Source organism: Narcine bancroftii, chromosome 2 (assembly GCF_036971445.1).
Source record: "Narcine bancroftii isolate sNarBan1 chromosome 2, sNarBan1.hap1, whole genome shotgun sequence".
In the NCBI taxonomy this organism is placed as follows: domain Eukaryota; kingdom Metazoa; phylum Chordata; class Chondrichthyes; order Torpediniformes; family Narcinidae; genus Narcine; species Narcine bancroftii.
This window is the reverse complement of record NC_091470.1, coordinates 14735939-14751280: the sequence shown is the minus strand read 5'-3', so window position 1 is coordinate 14751280 and position 15342 is coordinate 14735939. Positions and strand designations below refer to the sequence as shown.

Here is a 15342-nt window from a genome sequence, read left to right as displayed (position 1 = left end):
CAAAGTAACACATTTAGTTAAGATTTTATTCTACACTCTGAACTACTTTGTTCAGTTTGTTGTTAGTTAAGAGATTATTTTCAATAAGTATAACTATTAATTACTGCTCCCTCCACGATTCCCTCGTGCACTCACTCACCCATTGCAGCCCCGGCACCTTCCCCTGTGCCCACAGGAGATGCAATACGTGCCCACACCTCCTCCCTCACCAAGGCATGGGGCTCCAAACAGGCCTTTCAAGCGACATCTGTCCACCCAGAGAACTTATTTACTGCATCCGGTGCACCCCTTGTGGTCTTTACATCGGAGACCGGGACATCGCTTCGCTTAGCACCTCCTCTCTGTTCACAACCACAGCAACCTCCTCACACTCCTACGCTCATATGTCTGTCTGTGGCCTTATGTACTGCCCCATCCTGACCACCCGTAGATTGGAGGAACAACACCCTATTTTCTGTCTGGCCACCCTCCAGCCAGATGGCATCCATCAACTTCACTGCTTTCCATTAAAGCTGCTCGGCTTTTCCCCTCCCCCCACATTTTTCCTGTCCTTCCAGTTCTTTCACCCAGGCAGCCCTGCCCCTCCCCCTCATTGCTGCTGTCCCCTGTCCCCTCCTTCCTTTCTCCATCTATCATCTCCTGCCTTGCTACCCCCATTTCCCACCCCCCATCTCTTTTCTCATCCCTTGATGAAGGGCGCAACCCACAACGTCAGGTCTGTATCTTTCCCTTTACTACATAAAGGACACTGTTTGACCTGCTGAGTTTCTCCAGCAGTTTGTAATTTAATTCTGACTACTACATCATTTTAGGTAACTAACCTTTTGTGTGCACATTAATTCCCTTTGTGCGCTGGTTGCAAAGCGTGTGCTTAGACCTTAGAGGAAACAGGGTTTGTGACGTGGCTGGTGCTGAGAAGCCATCCCTCCTTCCCCTCGAAGGTCCAGATGAGCTGGCTCCTTGAACCTCTCTTGTGTTGCCCTGCTGGGGAGGGAGCTCCAGATCCAAAGTGGGGGGGGGGGGAAGGAGAGGTCATCCCTCTGGATCAGGGAGGCGTTCCTACTCTCCTTGCCTTTTGGGAGGTGCAGTCACAGCATCCTGAGTGCATAATGGCCGTGTATTTGGGTGATGGTGGTGTAGGAGTAAATGATTGGGGTCGTGGGTGGGGTATCACTCTCAATGAACTTGCTGCACCTTTGCTTGTTGAATATTTTATCTGCAGGTGTGTATGTGCAAGTTCAAGAGTATGGGTTTCTGCATGTGTACGTGCAAGTGTGCATGTGCAAGTGTGTGTGTGTGCATATAAATGCAAATGTGTATGTGTGTGCATGTGTGTGTGTATTTACATCATAGTCTGACTGTGTGTATGTCTGAGTGTGTGCTGGTGTCTGTATGTGTGCATTTGTGTATGTGTATTTACGTCTTTGTATGCAAGTGCAATTATGGGTTTGTGTATGTGGATATGCGAGTGTGTGTGTGCACGCATGCACATGTGTGGGGGGGTGGGGGAGGATTGTGTCATCAGGACACTGAGAGGTTACCTTGGCCGCTGCTTCTGTTGGAGGTTCACACTGACCATTGCACTCCTTCTCATTTTGCCCTGTCTCTAAACCATTAGGGAATAGGAACGGGTCGATTCCTGGTTCAGAGAGGTCAACTGCCAGACTGCAAGACACCAGAGAAGCCATTTCCTGTCCCTTACGACCTGCCACCACAGCACTATGGCAGCAGAGGTAGGTGATAGATAGGCTTCACTGCCCTGCGCTCCGTTCCTCCATAAAACGGCTGGCACTGAAGAGAGTGGTATTGTAGATGGTGAAGACGGTTCCAAAGGACTGTGGCAGATCTTGATCAGCTTGGCAGATGGGCAGAGGAATGGTTGATGGAATTTAATAGGGAAATGTGAAGTGTTGCATTTTGGGAGGTCTAACATGAGTTGGGCCCACTCAGTGCATGGTAGAGATTTGGGGAGTGTGGTAGAGCAGAGCAATTTACAAGAACAGATCCACACTTGGACATACACAATGTATCTTGAAAGTGCAGTCACAAGTAGGGTGTTCAAAAAGGCTTTCAGTGCATTGGCCTTCATCAGAATATTGTATCGAGAACTTGGGAGGAGATGTTGCAGTTATATAAGACATTGGTGAAGTCCCATTTGGACTACTGTGTACAGTTTTGGTCGCTGTGCAGCAGGTCAAGCTGGAGAGGGTGCAGAGAAGATTTATGAGGATGTTGTAAGAATTCCAGAGCCTGAGCCTCAGGGAGAGGTTGGACAGGCTGGGGCTTTATTCCTTGGAGCACAGGAGGATAAGGTGTGATCTCACAGAGGTGGACAAATTCAAGAGAGGAGTGGATCAGTGAACCGCTAGTGGGAGAATTGGTAACCAGAGGACATCAGGAGAAGGTGACAGGGAGTGATTAAACAGGAACCTGAGGGGTACATTGGATACAAGTGGGTAAAAGGAACAGGCTGTCGGAGGGGGTGGTTGAGGCAGATGTTATTGCATCGTTGAAGAAAAAGCTGACCGAATATAAAGCAAAACTATTATCTGACCACTCACCCTTATTAATGACAATTGATTTAGAGAACATTCCACTGAAAACATATAGGTGGAGGCTAAACCCTACACTTAAAAAGGCAAGATTTTCTTGAATACATTGAACAACAAATCAAAATATATTTCAAAACAAATACAAATTTGGTAACAGATACATTTATATTATGGGATGCAATGAAAGCCTTTATTAGAGGACAATAATTAGTTATGCAACTAAGATTAAAAAAGAATATAATTGGGAAATTGAACACTTGGAAAAAGAAATAGTAATTATAGAAAAAGATTTAATGAGAAGGGAAGATACAGAGAAAAAGAGAATTTACAAAAAAAAATTAAATATGACACATTACAAACATACAAAGTGGAGAAAAACATTATGAAAACAAAGCAAAGATATTATGAATTAGGAGAAAAAACCCATAAAATAATGGCAACTAAAAATAGAACAAGCAAGAAGAACTATCTTAGCAACAAGGAAAGAGGATAACCAGATCTCATATAGCCCAATATAGATTAATGAAAATTTTAGAAAATTCTATAAACAATTGTATGAAACCGAAAATTCAGGTAAAAACGACAAAATAAATGAATTTTTATCAAGCATTGAATTACACCAATTACAAATGGAAGATCAAAATAAATTACTAAAACCCCTGACAATTGCAGAAATACAGGATACATTAATGACATTACTGAATAATAAAGCGATAGGCAAAGATGGATTCCCTACAGAATTTTATGAAATATTTAGTAGTCTATTAATTCCTCCCTTTTTAGAAGTAATGAAATGGGTAGAAAAAACCCAGAATTGACCAAACTCATGTAAAACAGCAATAATTACAGTAATTCCAAAAACAGGAAAAGATCCACTATCCATCGGTGTCTTACAGACCAATATATTTGCTAAATACAGATTATAAATTAATTGCAAAAATACTAGCAAATAGATTGACAGATTATACACTGAAATTAGCAAAACTAGACCAGACAGGATTTGATAAAAATAGGAGAGGCAGATAATGTCTGTAAATTTATTAATTTAATCCACACAGCACAAATAACTAAGACACCAACTATAGCAGTAACTCTAGATGCTGAGAAAGCTTTTGATAGGGCGGAATGGAATTATCTATTTAAAACACTACAAAAATTCAAATTACCTGAAAAATGTATTAATTAGATTAGAGCATTATATAATGGACCTTTAGCAAAAGTAATAACAAATGGGTACATTTCAGATCACTTTAAATTGAGTAGGTCAACCAGACAGGGATGTCCACTATCACCTTCCCTGTTTGCTTTGGCCATAGAACCATCAGCAGAATTGATAAGAAGGGAACCTAATAAAGGGAATAAAAGTAAAAGAAGAATTTTAAATTAGCTTATTTGCGGATGAAGTTATAGTATATTTAACAGACCCAAATAAATCAATAAAAAGGCTATATATAAAATTGAAAGAATATAGGACAGGATACAAAGTTAACATTAATAAAAGTGAAGTGATACCAATGAACAATCTCGATTATACAAAATGTAAAAGGGAATCCCCTTTTAAATGGCAATCACAGGCTATATGTTACCTTGGTATCAGGATAGATAATAATTTAAATCATTTATATAAATTAAACTACCAACCATTATTAAAAAAATACAAGAAGATTTAGAAAAATGGAAAGATTTACCATTAACTTTAATAGGAAGAGTAAACTGCATCAAAATTAATAAATTTCCACAGATACCATATGTATTTCAAACATTACCGATTCCCTTGACAGAAGAATTTTTTATGAAAGGGTAAAACATCAAGAGTGGCTTTAAAAAAATTAACACAGATGTATAAACCAGGAGGACTACAATTAACAAATTTCACAAATTATTATAGAGCAGCACAACTAAGATACCTATCAGAATTTTATCAGGCGGGAGAAAAACCAGACTGGCTCAAGATATTAGGAGAAAAAGTCCCGGAACTTACACTTCATTAAATGGGATGAAAAACTGGTACAACACAACAATTTACCAATACTACATCATATACTAAAAACCTGAAAGAAAATACATCTGGAGCAAAAGATTATCAAATACCAAAATGCTACTAACGCAAAATCCTTTTACAATAGACAATTTATATTTTAACTAATGGACGAGAAAAGGAATTAAAAGAATAAAAGATTGCTGTTTGGGAAATAATTTATTAACATTTGAACAGTTAAAAGACAAATATGGAATATCACATAGTACAATATTTACATACTATCAGGATAGATAATAATTTAAATCATTTATATAAATTAAACTACCAACCATTATTAAAAAAATACAAGAAGATTTGGAAAAATGGAAAGATTTACCATTAACTTTAATAGGAAAAGTAAACTGCATCAAAATCAGTTAAAAACTTATTTAAAAGAAAAATAGGGAACAAGCTTAAGATTACCTGAGAATGGCTGCTATGAATACTTAATTACAGACACAGCAATAGTAAAAAAAATTATTACAAATGAGTACAGAAAATTGCAATGCAAGGAAAAGGACGAAACGATCTACAAACCTAAGCAAGATTGGGGAAAAGATTTTAAAATACAAATAAAAAACGAAACATGGAAGGAACTATGCACATGAACCATGAGTAATACAATAAATACTCGATATCATAAGATACAATATAATTGGATACGTAGATGATACGTGTCACCACAAAAGTTAAAAGAATGGAATCCCACAATGCCAGACAGATGTTTCTGTTGTAAACAAGAAATTGGAACAACAATGCACACAATTTGAACATGTACAAAAGTAAAAACTTTTTGGGAACATTTAAACTTAATATTAAATAAAATTACAAAAAATAACATACCAAAAGATCCAGAAATCTTCCTGTTAAACAACATAAAAGACAAAGAATTAGGCCTAAAATTAGACAGGGCTCAAAAAAGATTTATTATGATTGCACTCGCAGCAGAAAGAAAGTGTATAAATGATAACTTGTAAAACAGAGGCGATCTTAAAACTACAACAATGGTACCTAGAAATGAACAAGTGCGTTCCATTAGAATCTAAAAGACAAATATGCTTTATTTGAACAAATTTGGAAACCATACATAGAGTATACTAGAAACCACCAATTTCAGACTTAAACCTCTCAAAATAATTAGATACAAATATGAAAATATTTAAATATAGAATTTACAATGACACGACTTCTTTTTTCTTTTGTATTCTTTCATTATTTATTTTTCTTCTTTCTTTTTCTTTATGTTATAGGGGGTGAAAAGGGGGAAAATGACATCACTGAGCATATTTTAATGATGAATGTTTGCATATATTGTTATTGTAGCAGTTCACAGTGAAATATTAATAAAAGAAGAAAAATCTGGACAGAAACATGGAGAGGCTGGGTTTAGAGGGATATGGGCCTAAGTGGGCAGCACGGTTAATATAGTGGTTAGCGCAATGCTATTACAGCGCCAACATCCCAGGTTCAAATCCAGTGCTCTCTGTGAGGAGTTTGTACAGGTTAATTGAGCGGCATGGGATTCACTGGCTAGAATGGGTTTGTACTGTGTGGTATCATTAAAATATAAAATCTTTGGGTAGAATCCTTCTCAAAGGCTTCAGATCTCCCCTATATTGCACGCAGTCGTTCTAACCCACTTCACGGGGCATTAGGCCCTAATTCCCTCCTTATTCCTTCACTGGTTCAACCCTCTCCCTAGTTACACTTCTGTTTCTAATGAATACTTAAAATTTCATGGGACTTCCCTTAACCCGACTTGCCAAGGACATTTCATGGCCCCTTTTAGCCTTCCTGATTTCTGGTCTAATTTCCCTTGAGCAGTTTCTCACTGACCATAATTTCCATTTTAGTTTTGAAGTTTCCCTTTACTTGAGGAAGGATGTACTGGTGCAGCAGAGGTTCACCAGGTTGATACCAGGGATGAAGGGGGTTGGCCTTATGAGGAAAGATTGAGTCATCTGGGACTGTAATTCACTGGAATTTAGAAGAATGAGAGGGGATCTTGGAGAAACTTATAAAATTATGAAAGGCACATATAAGATAGAGGTAGGTAAGTTATTTCCATTAGTGGGGGAGATCAGAACTAGGGGACATAGCCTCAAAATTCAGGGGAGTAGATTTAGGATGGAGATGAGGAGGAACTGCTTTTCCCAGAGGGAGGTGAATCTGTGGAATTCGCTGTCCATTGAAGCAGTGGAGACGACCTCAGTAAATATATTTTAAGATATTTGGAGAGATTTTTCCATAGCAAGAATATGCGGAAAGTGCAGGTGGGTGGAGATTAACCTATTATCAGATCAGCCATGATTTCATTGAATGGTGGAGCAGGCTCGATGGGCTGAATGGCTGACTCCTGCTCCTGCTCCAGCAGCGACTGAACAGCAGAGACTTCATTGGCTGCAAAGACGTGGCAAGAGGGAAGTGGAAGGTGCTATGAAAAGGCAGGTCTAAAGATCCCCCAGAAGGGGAAACTAAACTTTCAAGATAAAATTTATTGTCATGTAATAAAAACAGTGTCATATTACACAAAATTGCTTTTGCCTGCTGTAAGGCAGACAGATTTGCCATCGGCTGGAATTGCCCGAAGTGCCTCGTATAGATGGTCAGAGAAAGAGAAGTAAAAGAGAGATTCTTTCCCCCACCCCCCACTCCACCCCACCCCACCCAGGGAAACTGAGTTTCCGTGAATTCGCCCCAGAACTCTTGCAGCCTCCGCAGCCATACCGTGTACAGTCCAAGCCATCGGAAATCCGGTCTTCAGATTCGAAACTCCCATACCATTAGGAACCTTTCAATGCCCTCAGCACTCTCTCTCATCCCAGTTCCAATACCTGGAACCCCTTCAGCCCGTTTCCAGCCAGTCTCCCAACAGTCCGCAGCCTGGCGCGAGTCCCTTGACCGTAGTCACAAATAGCCCGCCGCCTGTGTGTGTCCTTCAGGTGCAGAGTCCCCTCACTGGTCCGCCGCCGTGGTCACCGTCCCACAGGTCATCTAGTCTGCTTCTCCTTATCAGACCTGGGGGGGGGTGGTCTCCCCGTTTTCCGGTGCCCTGCGCCAGTCCTCCGCTTCCCCAGAATCTGCAACGCCCTGTGGCAGTACAGAGCTGACCGCAGTTGGACAGGGTGGTTGTACCCTGCGAGGCCGCTGTGTCTCCGCTTCCCGTGGGCCCACACCAGAGGCAGCGCTGCTGTTTATACAGCAGCTCCGCCATTTTGTTTTGGTCACGCTACCTGACATTCAGCATGAACGACGGCACTTAGCACCTTCACTGCTATCCCGGCCGTAGAAATAAAAGGAAGCTGGTGAGAAGCACCTGTTGTCATGGCAACAGCCGACGTCGATAGATCCTTCTGAGCCATTGCTTGTGCTAAGATTAGCTTCATTTGTCAAAGGGCCCTGCAGTGCGACATCCGGGAAAATGGGCAATTGCTTGCAAGGAGGTTGAGGTCCTGCAAGTTGCTGCAGTGTCTGGAACCAGCAATTAAGCCCTGGAAACAGCTGGCATGCATTCAGTAGGTTGTCCTGCTCTCTGCCCGGATTGACTTCACCCCAAACCCCTCCCCTTTCAATTCCACCCTCCCCCTTCAATCCTGCTCCTCCCCCTCAATCCCACCACTGTTCTCGACCCAATTGTTACTGAAATATTTTGCTTGAGAAAAATTGTCACTGGCTCATTTCCTTTGGAGTTCTGAAACCATGCACATAACGAGTCAATGAGGGACGATCAAAACAGTGATTTTCAACCTTTCCTTCCCACACACATCCCACCTTAAGCAATCCCTTACTAATCACAGAGCACTGTTGGTATAGGGAATACTTAAAGTGAGATGTGAGTGGAAAGAAAAAGATTGAGAACCATTGAACACATAGACACATCTAATCATTTTAACATGGATAGTCATATCTCAAAATCCCATCCCCTTACCAACGTTGTATGGTTAAAAAAAGAAAAATGTAATTTGCTCGTGGAGTTAAACCACAAGGTAGTTTAGGATAGAAATGCAATGACAATCGTTTAATCATAGCTTGGAGCAGGTGCAGAAAATGTACATCCCAGTTTGTACGAAGAATAAATTGAGGAGGGTAGCGCATCCGTGGCTAACAAGAGAGATCCGAGAGAGTGTCAAATCCAAAGAAGGAGCTTACAAATTAGCCAAAAAGAATAATATCCCTGATGATTGGGAGAAATTCGGAGTTCTGCAGAGGAGGACAAAAGGATTAATTAGGAAAGGTAAAAGGGATTATGAGAGGAAGCTGGCAGGGAACATAAAAAAATGACTGTAAAAGCTTTTATAGATACGTTAAGAGAAAGAGGTTAGTTAAGACAAATGTTGCTCCATTGCGGACAGAAACGGGTGAGTTGATCATGGGGAACAAGGGCATGGCAGACTGTTTAAATGACTATTTTAGTTCTGTCTTCACCAAGATAACTAATCTACAGGAAATTATTGAGGATCGGGGATCTATTGTGACGGAGGGACTAAAGGAAATAATTGTAAGTCGAGAAGTTGTATTAGTTAAATTGCAGGGATTAAAGGTAGATAAATCCCCGGGGCCAGATAGTCTGCATCCAAGAGTGCTGAAGGAAGTAGCCCAGGAAATAGTGGATGCATTGGTGATAATGTTTCAAACCTCTTTGGATACTGGACTAGTTTCTGAGGAATGGAGGGTGACCAACGTAACCCCACTCTTTAAGAAGGGAGGGAAAGAGAAATCGGGAAACGACAGATCAGTTAGCCTGACATCGGTAGTAGGGAAGTTGCTGGAACCGGTTATTAAAGATGCAATTGCAGTACATTTGGAAAGTAGTGGTATCATCGCACAGATTCAGCATGGTTTTGTGAAGGGGAAATCATGTCTAATGAATCTAATAGAGTTTTTTGAGGATGTAACTAGTAGAGTGGATGGGGGAGAACCAGTGGATGTGGTATATCTGGACTTTAGTAAGGTGTTTGATAAGGTTCCGCACAGAAGACTAGCGTATAAACTTAAAGAGCATGGTATAGGAGGTATGGCATTAAGGTGGATAGAGAATTGGTTGAGGGACAGGAAGCAAAGAGTAGGAATAAATGGGTTCTTTTCAGAATGGCAGCCAGTGACAAGTGGGGTACCACAGGGCTCAGTGCTGGGGCCGCAGTTGTTTAGGAACATAGGAAGTGGGAACAGGAGTAGGCCAAAAATGGCCCATCGAGCCTGCTCCGCCATTCAATACGATCATGGCTGATCTAATTTATGACCTAACTCCACCTACCTGCCTTCTCCCCATATCCCCTAATTCCTCTATCATGTAAAAATTTATCTCACCGAATTTTAAATATGTTTAATGAGGCAGCCTCAACCACTTCCCTGGATAGAGAATTCCAAACACTCACCACTCTCTGGGAAAAACTATTTTTCCTCATCTCTGTCCTAAATCTACTCCCCCGAATCTTGAGACTGTGTCCTCTCGCTTTAGTTTCCCCGGCCAGCTCAAAAAACCTTCCTCCATCTATCCTATCCATACCCTTCATAATCCTATATGTTTCTATAAGATCTCCTCTCATTCTTCTGAACTCGAGCGAATACAATCCTAGACGATTTAATCTTTCATCATAAGTCAACCCCTTCATCCCAGGGATCAACCTAGTAAACCTCCTCTGGACCGTCTCCAAAGCCAGTATAATCCTTCCTCAAATATGGAGACCAGAACTGGACCCAGTACTCCAGGTGCGGTCTCACCAGTACCTTATACAGTTGCAACATGACCTCCCTACTCCTGAATTCAATTCCTCTACCGATGAAGGCCAACATTCCATTTGCCTTCTTAATAACCTGCCGCACCTGCAACCTAACGTTTTGCGATTCATGCACAAGCCCTCCCAAGTCCCTCTGCACAACAGCATGCTGTAGTTTTTCACCCTTTAAATAATATTCAGCTCTTTTATTTTACTTGCCAAAGTGGATAACCTCACACTCACTAACATTGTACTCCATCTGCCAGACCTTTGCCCACTCATCCAGCTTATCTCTATCCCTCTGCAGACTCTCCACATCCTCATTACAATTTGATCTTCCATTCAATTTGGTGTCATCCGCAAACTTGGCTCCACCACATTTTGTCCCCTCCTCCAAGTCATCAATGTAAATGATGAACAGTTGTGGGCCTAACACTGACCCCTGCGGCACCCCACTTACCACTCTCTGCCAACCTGAAAAACTCCCATTTATCCCGACTCTCTGCCTCCTGTCAGACAACCAATTTTCAATCCAGGCCAATAGACTTCCCCGGACTCCACTTTCCTGTAACTTACTGAGAAGTCTCTTGTGCGGCACCTTATCAAATGCTTTCTGGAAATCCAAATATACAACATCAACCTGTTCCCCTCTATCCACCGCACCCATTTCTCCTCAAAGAATCCTAACAAGTTTGTCAAACAAGATCTTCCCTTTCTAAAACCATGCTGCGTCTGCCTGATTGAACCCTTACGTTCCAAAAGTTTCACTATTTCATCTTTAACGATGGCTTCATGCATTTTTCCAACGACAGACGTCAAGCTAATTGGCCAATAATTTCCAGTCTTCTGCCTACATCCCTTCTTAAAAAGTGGAATGACATTTGCTGTCTTCCAGTCTGCCGGGACCTGCCCAGAATCCAAGGAATTTTGGTCTATGACCACCAATGCATCAACTATAATTTCTGCCATTTCCTTCAGAACCCTTGGATGCATATCATCAGGGCCGGGTGATTTGTCTGGCTTTAGTCCCATTAGTTTCTCCATCACTACTTCCTTTGTAACAACTATTTTATCAAGGCCCTCCCCAACATTCGCATCCTTAACTCCGCACTTGGGCATGCTGGACATGTCTTCCACCGTGAAGACTGACACAAAATATTTATTTAATGCCTCGGCCATTTCCTCATTTTTTGCTACCAGTTTTCCTTTCTCATCCTTCAAGGGTCCTATGTTAACTCTGGCCATCCTCATCCGTTTTATATATTTATAAAATTTTTTGCTTTCTGTTTTTATATTTTGTGCCAATTTACTTTCATAATCCTTGTTCCCATTTCTTATTACCCGCTTTGTAACCCCTTGTTGTCTCTTAAAGTTTTCCCAATCTTCCAGTTTCCCACTGCTCTTTGCAGCTTTGTACACCTGCGCCTTCAATTTTATACTCTCCTTTATTTCCTTTGTTAACCACGGTTGATTTTTCCCTCCCTTGCTGCCCTTTTTCCTGACCGGAATATATTTTTGTTGAGCATTACAAAATATTTCTTTGAAAATCTTCCACTGTTCCTCAACTGTTTCATCAATTAGCCTGTGCTCCCAGTCCACTCTGCCCAATTCCTCCCTCATCCTATGGTAGTCACCCCTGTTGAAGCATAATATATTTGTTTTAGATCTAACTATGTCCCCTTCCATCTGAATGAGAAATTCAATCGTACTATGATCGCTATTTCCCAGATGGTCTCTGACTATTACATCATTTACTCTACCTATCTCATTGCACAACACGAGATCCAGGAGAGCATTTTCTCTTGTGGGTTCCTTAACATGCTGCTCAAGAAAGCTATTGCGGATGCATTCTATGAAGTCCTCTTCCAGACTCCCACAACCAACTTGATTTTCCCAATCTATGTGGAAGTTCAAGTCCCCCATGACGACTGCCGTATCATTATTACATGCCTCACTTATCTCTCTATTTATTTCCTGTGCCACTAAACTATTGTTATATGGTGGGCGATAGACAACACCCACCAATAATTTTTTCCCTTTGTTATTCTTTATCTCTACCCAAATGGACTCAAAATTATGCTCTTTAGATCTTATATCATTCCTCACGGCTGCCTGGAGCTCCTCTTTGATTAAGAGTGCAACTCCACCTCCCTTACCATCCTGTCGATCTCTTTGCACCACCTGATACCCTTGAAAGTTTAATTCCCATTTAGGGTCACCTTGTAGCCATGTTTCCGTGATGGCGACCCAATCATAGGCATGGGTACCGATTTGCACCTCAAGTTCACTAACCTTATTTCTAATACTGCGAGCATTCAGATAAAGTGCCCTTATGCTCTTTGTCCTTTTAATATCTAGTGACTTCTGTAACCTTTTCTTTTGATTTTTCTGCCCACTATTTTTCTTTGTAATTTTCTTAACACTCTCATTGACCCGAAAACCCACTGCACCATCTGATTTTCTACTTTCTCCTCCCAACTTTACTTTTCCTAGTTTACTTTTCCTGGCCATTACTTTATCTTCCCTACCCTTTTCCCTATCACTCTGGTTCCCATACCCCTGCCAAATTAGTTTAAACCTTGCCCCACTGCTGTACCAAACATACTTGCCAAAATGTTGACACCTTTTGGACTTAGGTGCAACCCGTCCCTCTTGTAAAGATCATGCCTTCCCCAAAAGAGATCCCAATGATCCAAGAAGCCAAATCCTTGCCTTGTACACCAGCACCTCAGCCACACGTTCATTTTCCTTATCCTTACATTCTTTTCATCACTTGAATTTGGAACAGGTAGTAATCCCGAGATCACCACCCTAGCGTTCCTGTCTTTCAGCTTTCGTCCCAGCTCACTGTAATCCCTTTTCATTACCTCCTCCCTTTTATTGTCAATGTCGTTTGTACCCACATGTACCAAGACATCAGGCTGCTCTCCCTCTTCTCTCAGAATATTTTGGACCCGATTTGTGATATCTCGTACCCTTGCACCAGGGAGGCAGCACACCATGCGGGTATACTTATCTGGCTCACAGAACCTCCTGTCTGTACCCCTGACAATGGAGTCCCCAATAACTACTGCATTTCTCCTTTTCCTTTTCTTTTGCACCACTCTGCCAGGCTCATTGCCATTGACCTGGTGCCTGTGGCCATCTTCTGTCCGGTCATCTCCCTCAACAGAATCCAGCACAACATAACTGTTGCTGAGTGGGATAGTCACTGGTGTGCTCTCCGTTTTTTTCGCTTTTTTCTTTCCCCCCATGACGGTTTCCCACTTACCTGACACGGGTTCTGGAGTATTTATCGCCCTGAAAGTTGAGTCGATCAACTCCTCACTCTCCCTTACAAGCCGCAGGTCATCAATCTGCAACTCCATAGTCCTAATATGATATATATCATCTTAGATGTGGGAATAGATAGCAGTATCTCAAAATTTGCAGATGATATGAAGTTGGGTGGCAGGGTTAGCTCTGTGGAGGATGATAGGAAAGTGCAGGATGATTTGGACAAGTTAAGCGAGTGGGCCAGGATGTGGCAGATGCAGTATAATGTGGATAAATGTGAGGTTATCCACTTTGGAGGTAAGAACAGGAAAGAGGATTATTATTTAAATGGTATCTGTTTAGGAAAAGGGGAGATGCAGCGAGACTTGGGTGTTGCTGTGCATCAGTCGTTGAAAGTGGGCGTGCAGGTGCAGCAGGTAGTGAGGAGGGTGAATGGTATGTTGGCGTTCATAGCAAGAGGATTTGAGTACAGGAGTAGGAGATCCTGCTGCAGCTGTACAGGGCCTTGGTGAGACCACACCTGGAGTACTGCGGGCAGTTTTGGTCGCCTTATCTGAGGAAAGATATCCTGGCCTTGGAGGGGGTACAGAGAAGATTCACTAGACCGATACCAGGGATGGAAGGGCTTGCATATGAAGAAAGGTTGGATAGACTGGGCTTGTATTCTCTGGAATTTAGAAGATTGAGGGGGATCTTATAGAAACTTATAAAATTCTTAAGGGTTTAGACAGACTAGACGCAGGAAGGTTGTTTCCAATGCTGGGAAAAACCAGAACCAGGGGCCATAGTTTAAGGATAAGGGGGAAGTTTTTTAGGACTGAGATGAGGAAAAGTTTCTTCTCTCAGAGAGTGGTAAATGTGTGGAATTCTTTGCCACAGGAAGTAGTTGAGGCCGGTTCCCTGTCAATATTTAAGTGTAGGTTAGATTTGGCCCTTGTGACCAAGGGGATTAGGGGGTATGGGGAGAAGGCAGGAACCAGGTACTGATCAGCCATGATCATAATGAATGACGGTGTAGGCTTGAAGGGCCAAATGGCCTACTCCTACACCTATTTTCTGTTTCTATGTTTCTTTTATGTCTCAAGGTTGTGGAAAAGATTTAAGAATGGTCCCCACTACACTATATTTGAGTTACTAATTGAGTAATGAATCTTTTCTAGGTTTAAGCAGGACATAATGTCCCTTAACCATTGAGCATGGGTAGGTGGGGCAGCATCCTTCCATCTAAGCAATATCGCATGCCTGGCTAAGAGAGATGCAAAAGACAGAACTTGGCATTTGATTGGACTTAAAAGAACCTCATCCTCTCCAATTACGCTGAAAGGAGCAACCAAGGGATTAGGCTCTAAATTTAAATTAAGGATGAAGTTTGAGACCAATCTCTCCAATATCTTTCAAGACAAGGACACATCCAAAGAAGTGTCTCCCCTCTTACATTTATCACATCTGGATAAATACGAGATAATTTAACTTTAGACATATGAGCCCTATGTACACTTGTAACAAACAATGATGTGTGCACAAGGATGTGATATTAACTAACTTAAAAATTGAATCCAAAACCTCATCTGATATTGAAAGGTTTTAATCCTGTTCCGAGGCATTTTTAATTTTTAAAAACATTTTAAGGGAGCATGTCTTAACCTCGCAACTTATCATAAATAATGGATATTAGACCTTTACGAGAAAGTTGTAAACTAAAAAAACTCATCAATAATGTTTGCACCAGGTGCCCTAGGGAAATTAGGTATCTCACATTGAAGTAAATGTCTGATTT

The 15342-nt window shown here is 41.5% G+C and overlaps 1 protein-coding gene across 6 annotated transcripts in view; it reads left to right on the top strand.

Moving 5' to 3' along the window:
• The window catches only part of tdp1 (tyrosyl-DNA phosphodiesterase 1), an 83768-nt gene that overhangs the window by 53619 nt on the left and 14807 nt on the right, over window positions 1-15342 (top strand). For all 6 annotated transcript variants that reach the window (XM_069915913.1, XM_069915907.1, XM_069915908.1 and 3 more), the window contains one exon: window positions 1619-1733. In XM_069915913.1, the coding sequence (XP_069772014.1) occupies window positions 1619-1733 (115 nt within the window). The remainder of the gene's footprint in view (window positions 1-1618; window positions 1734-15342) is intronic.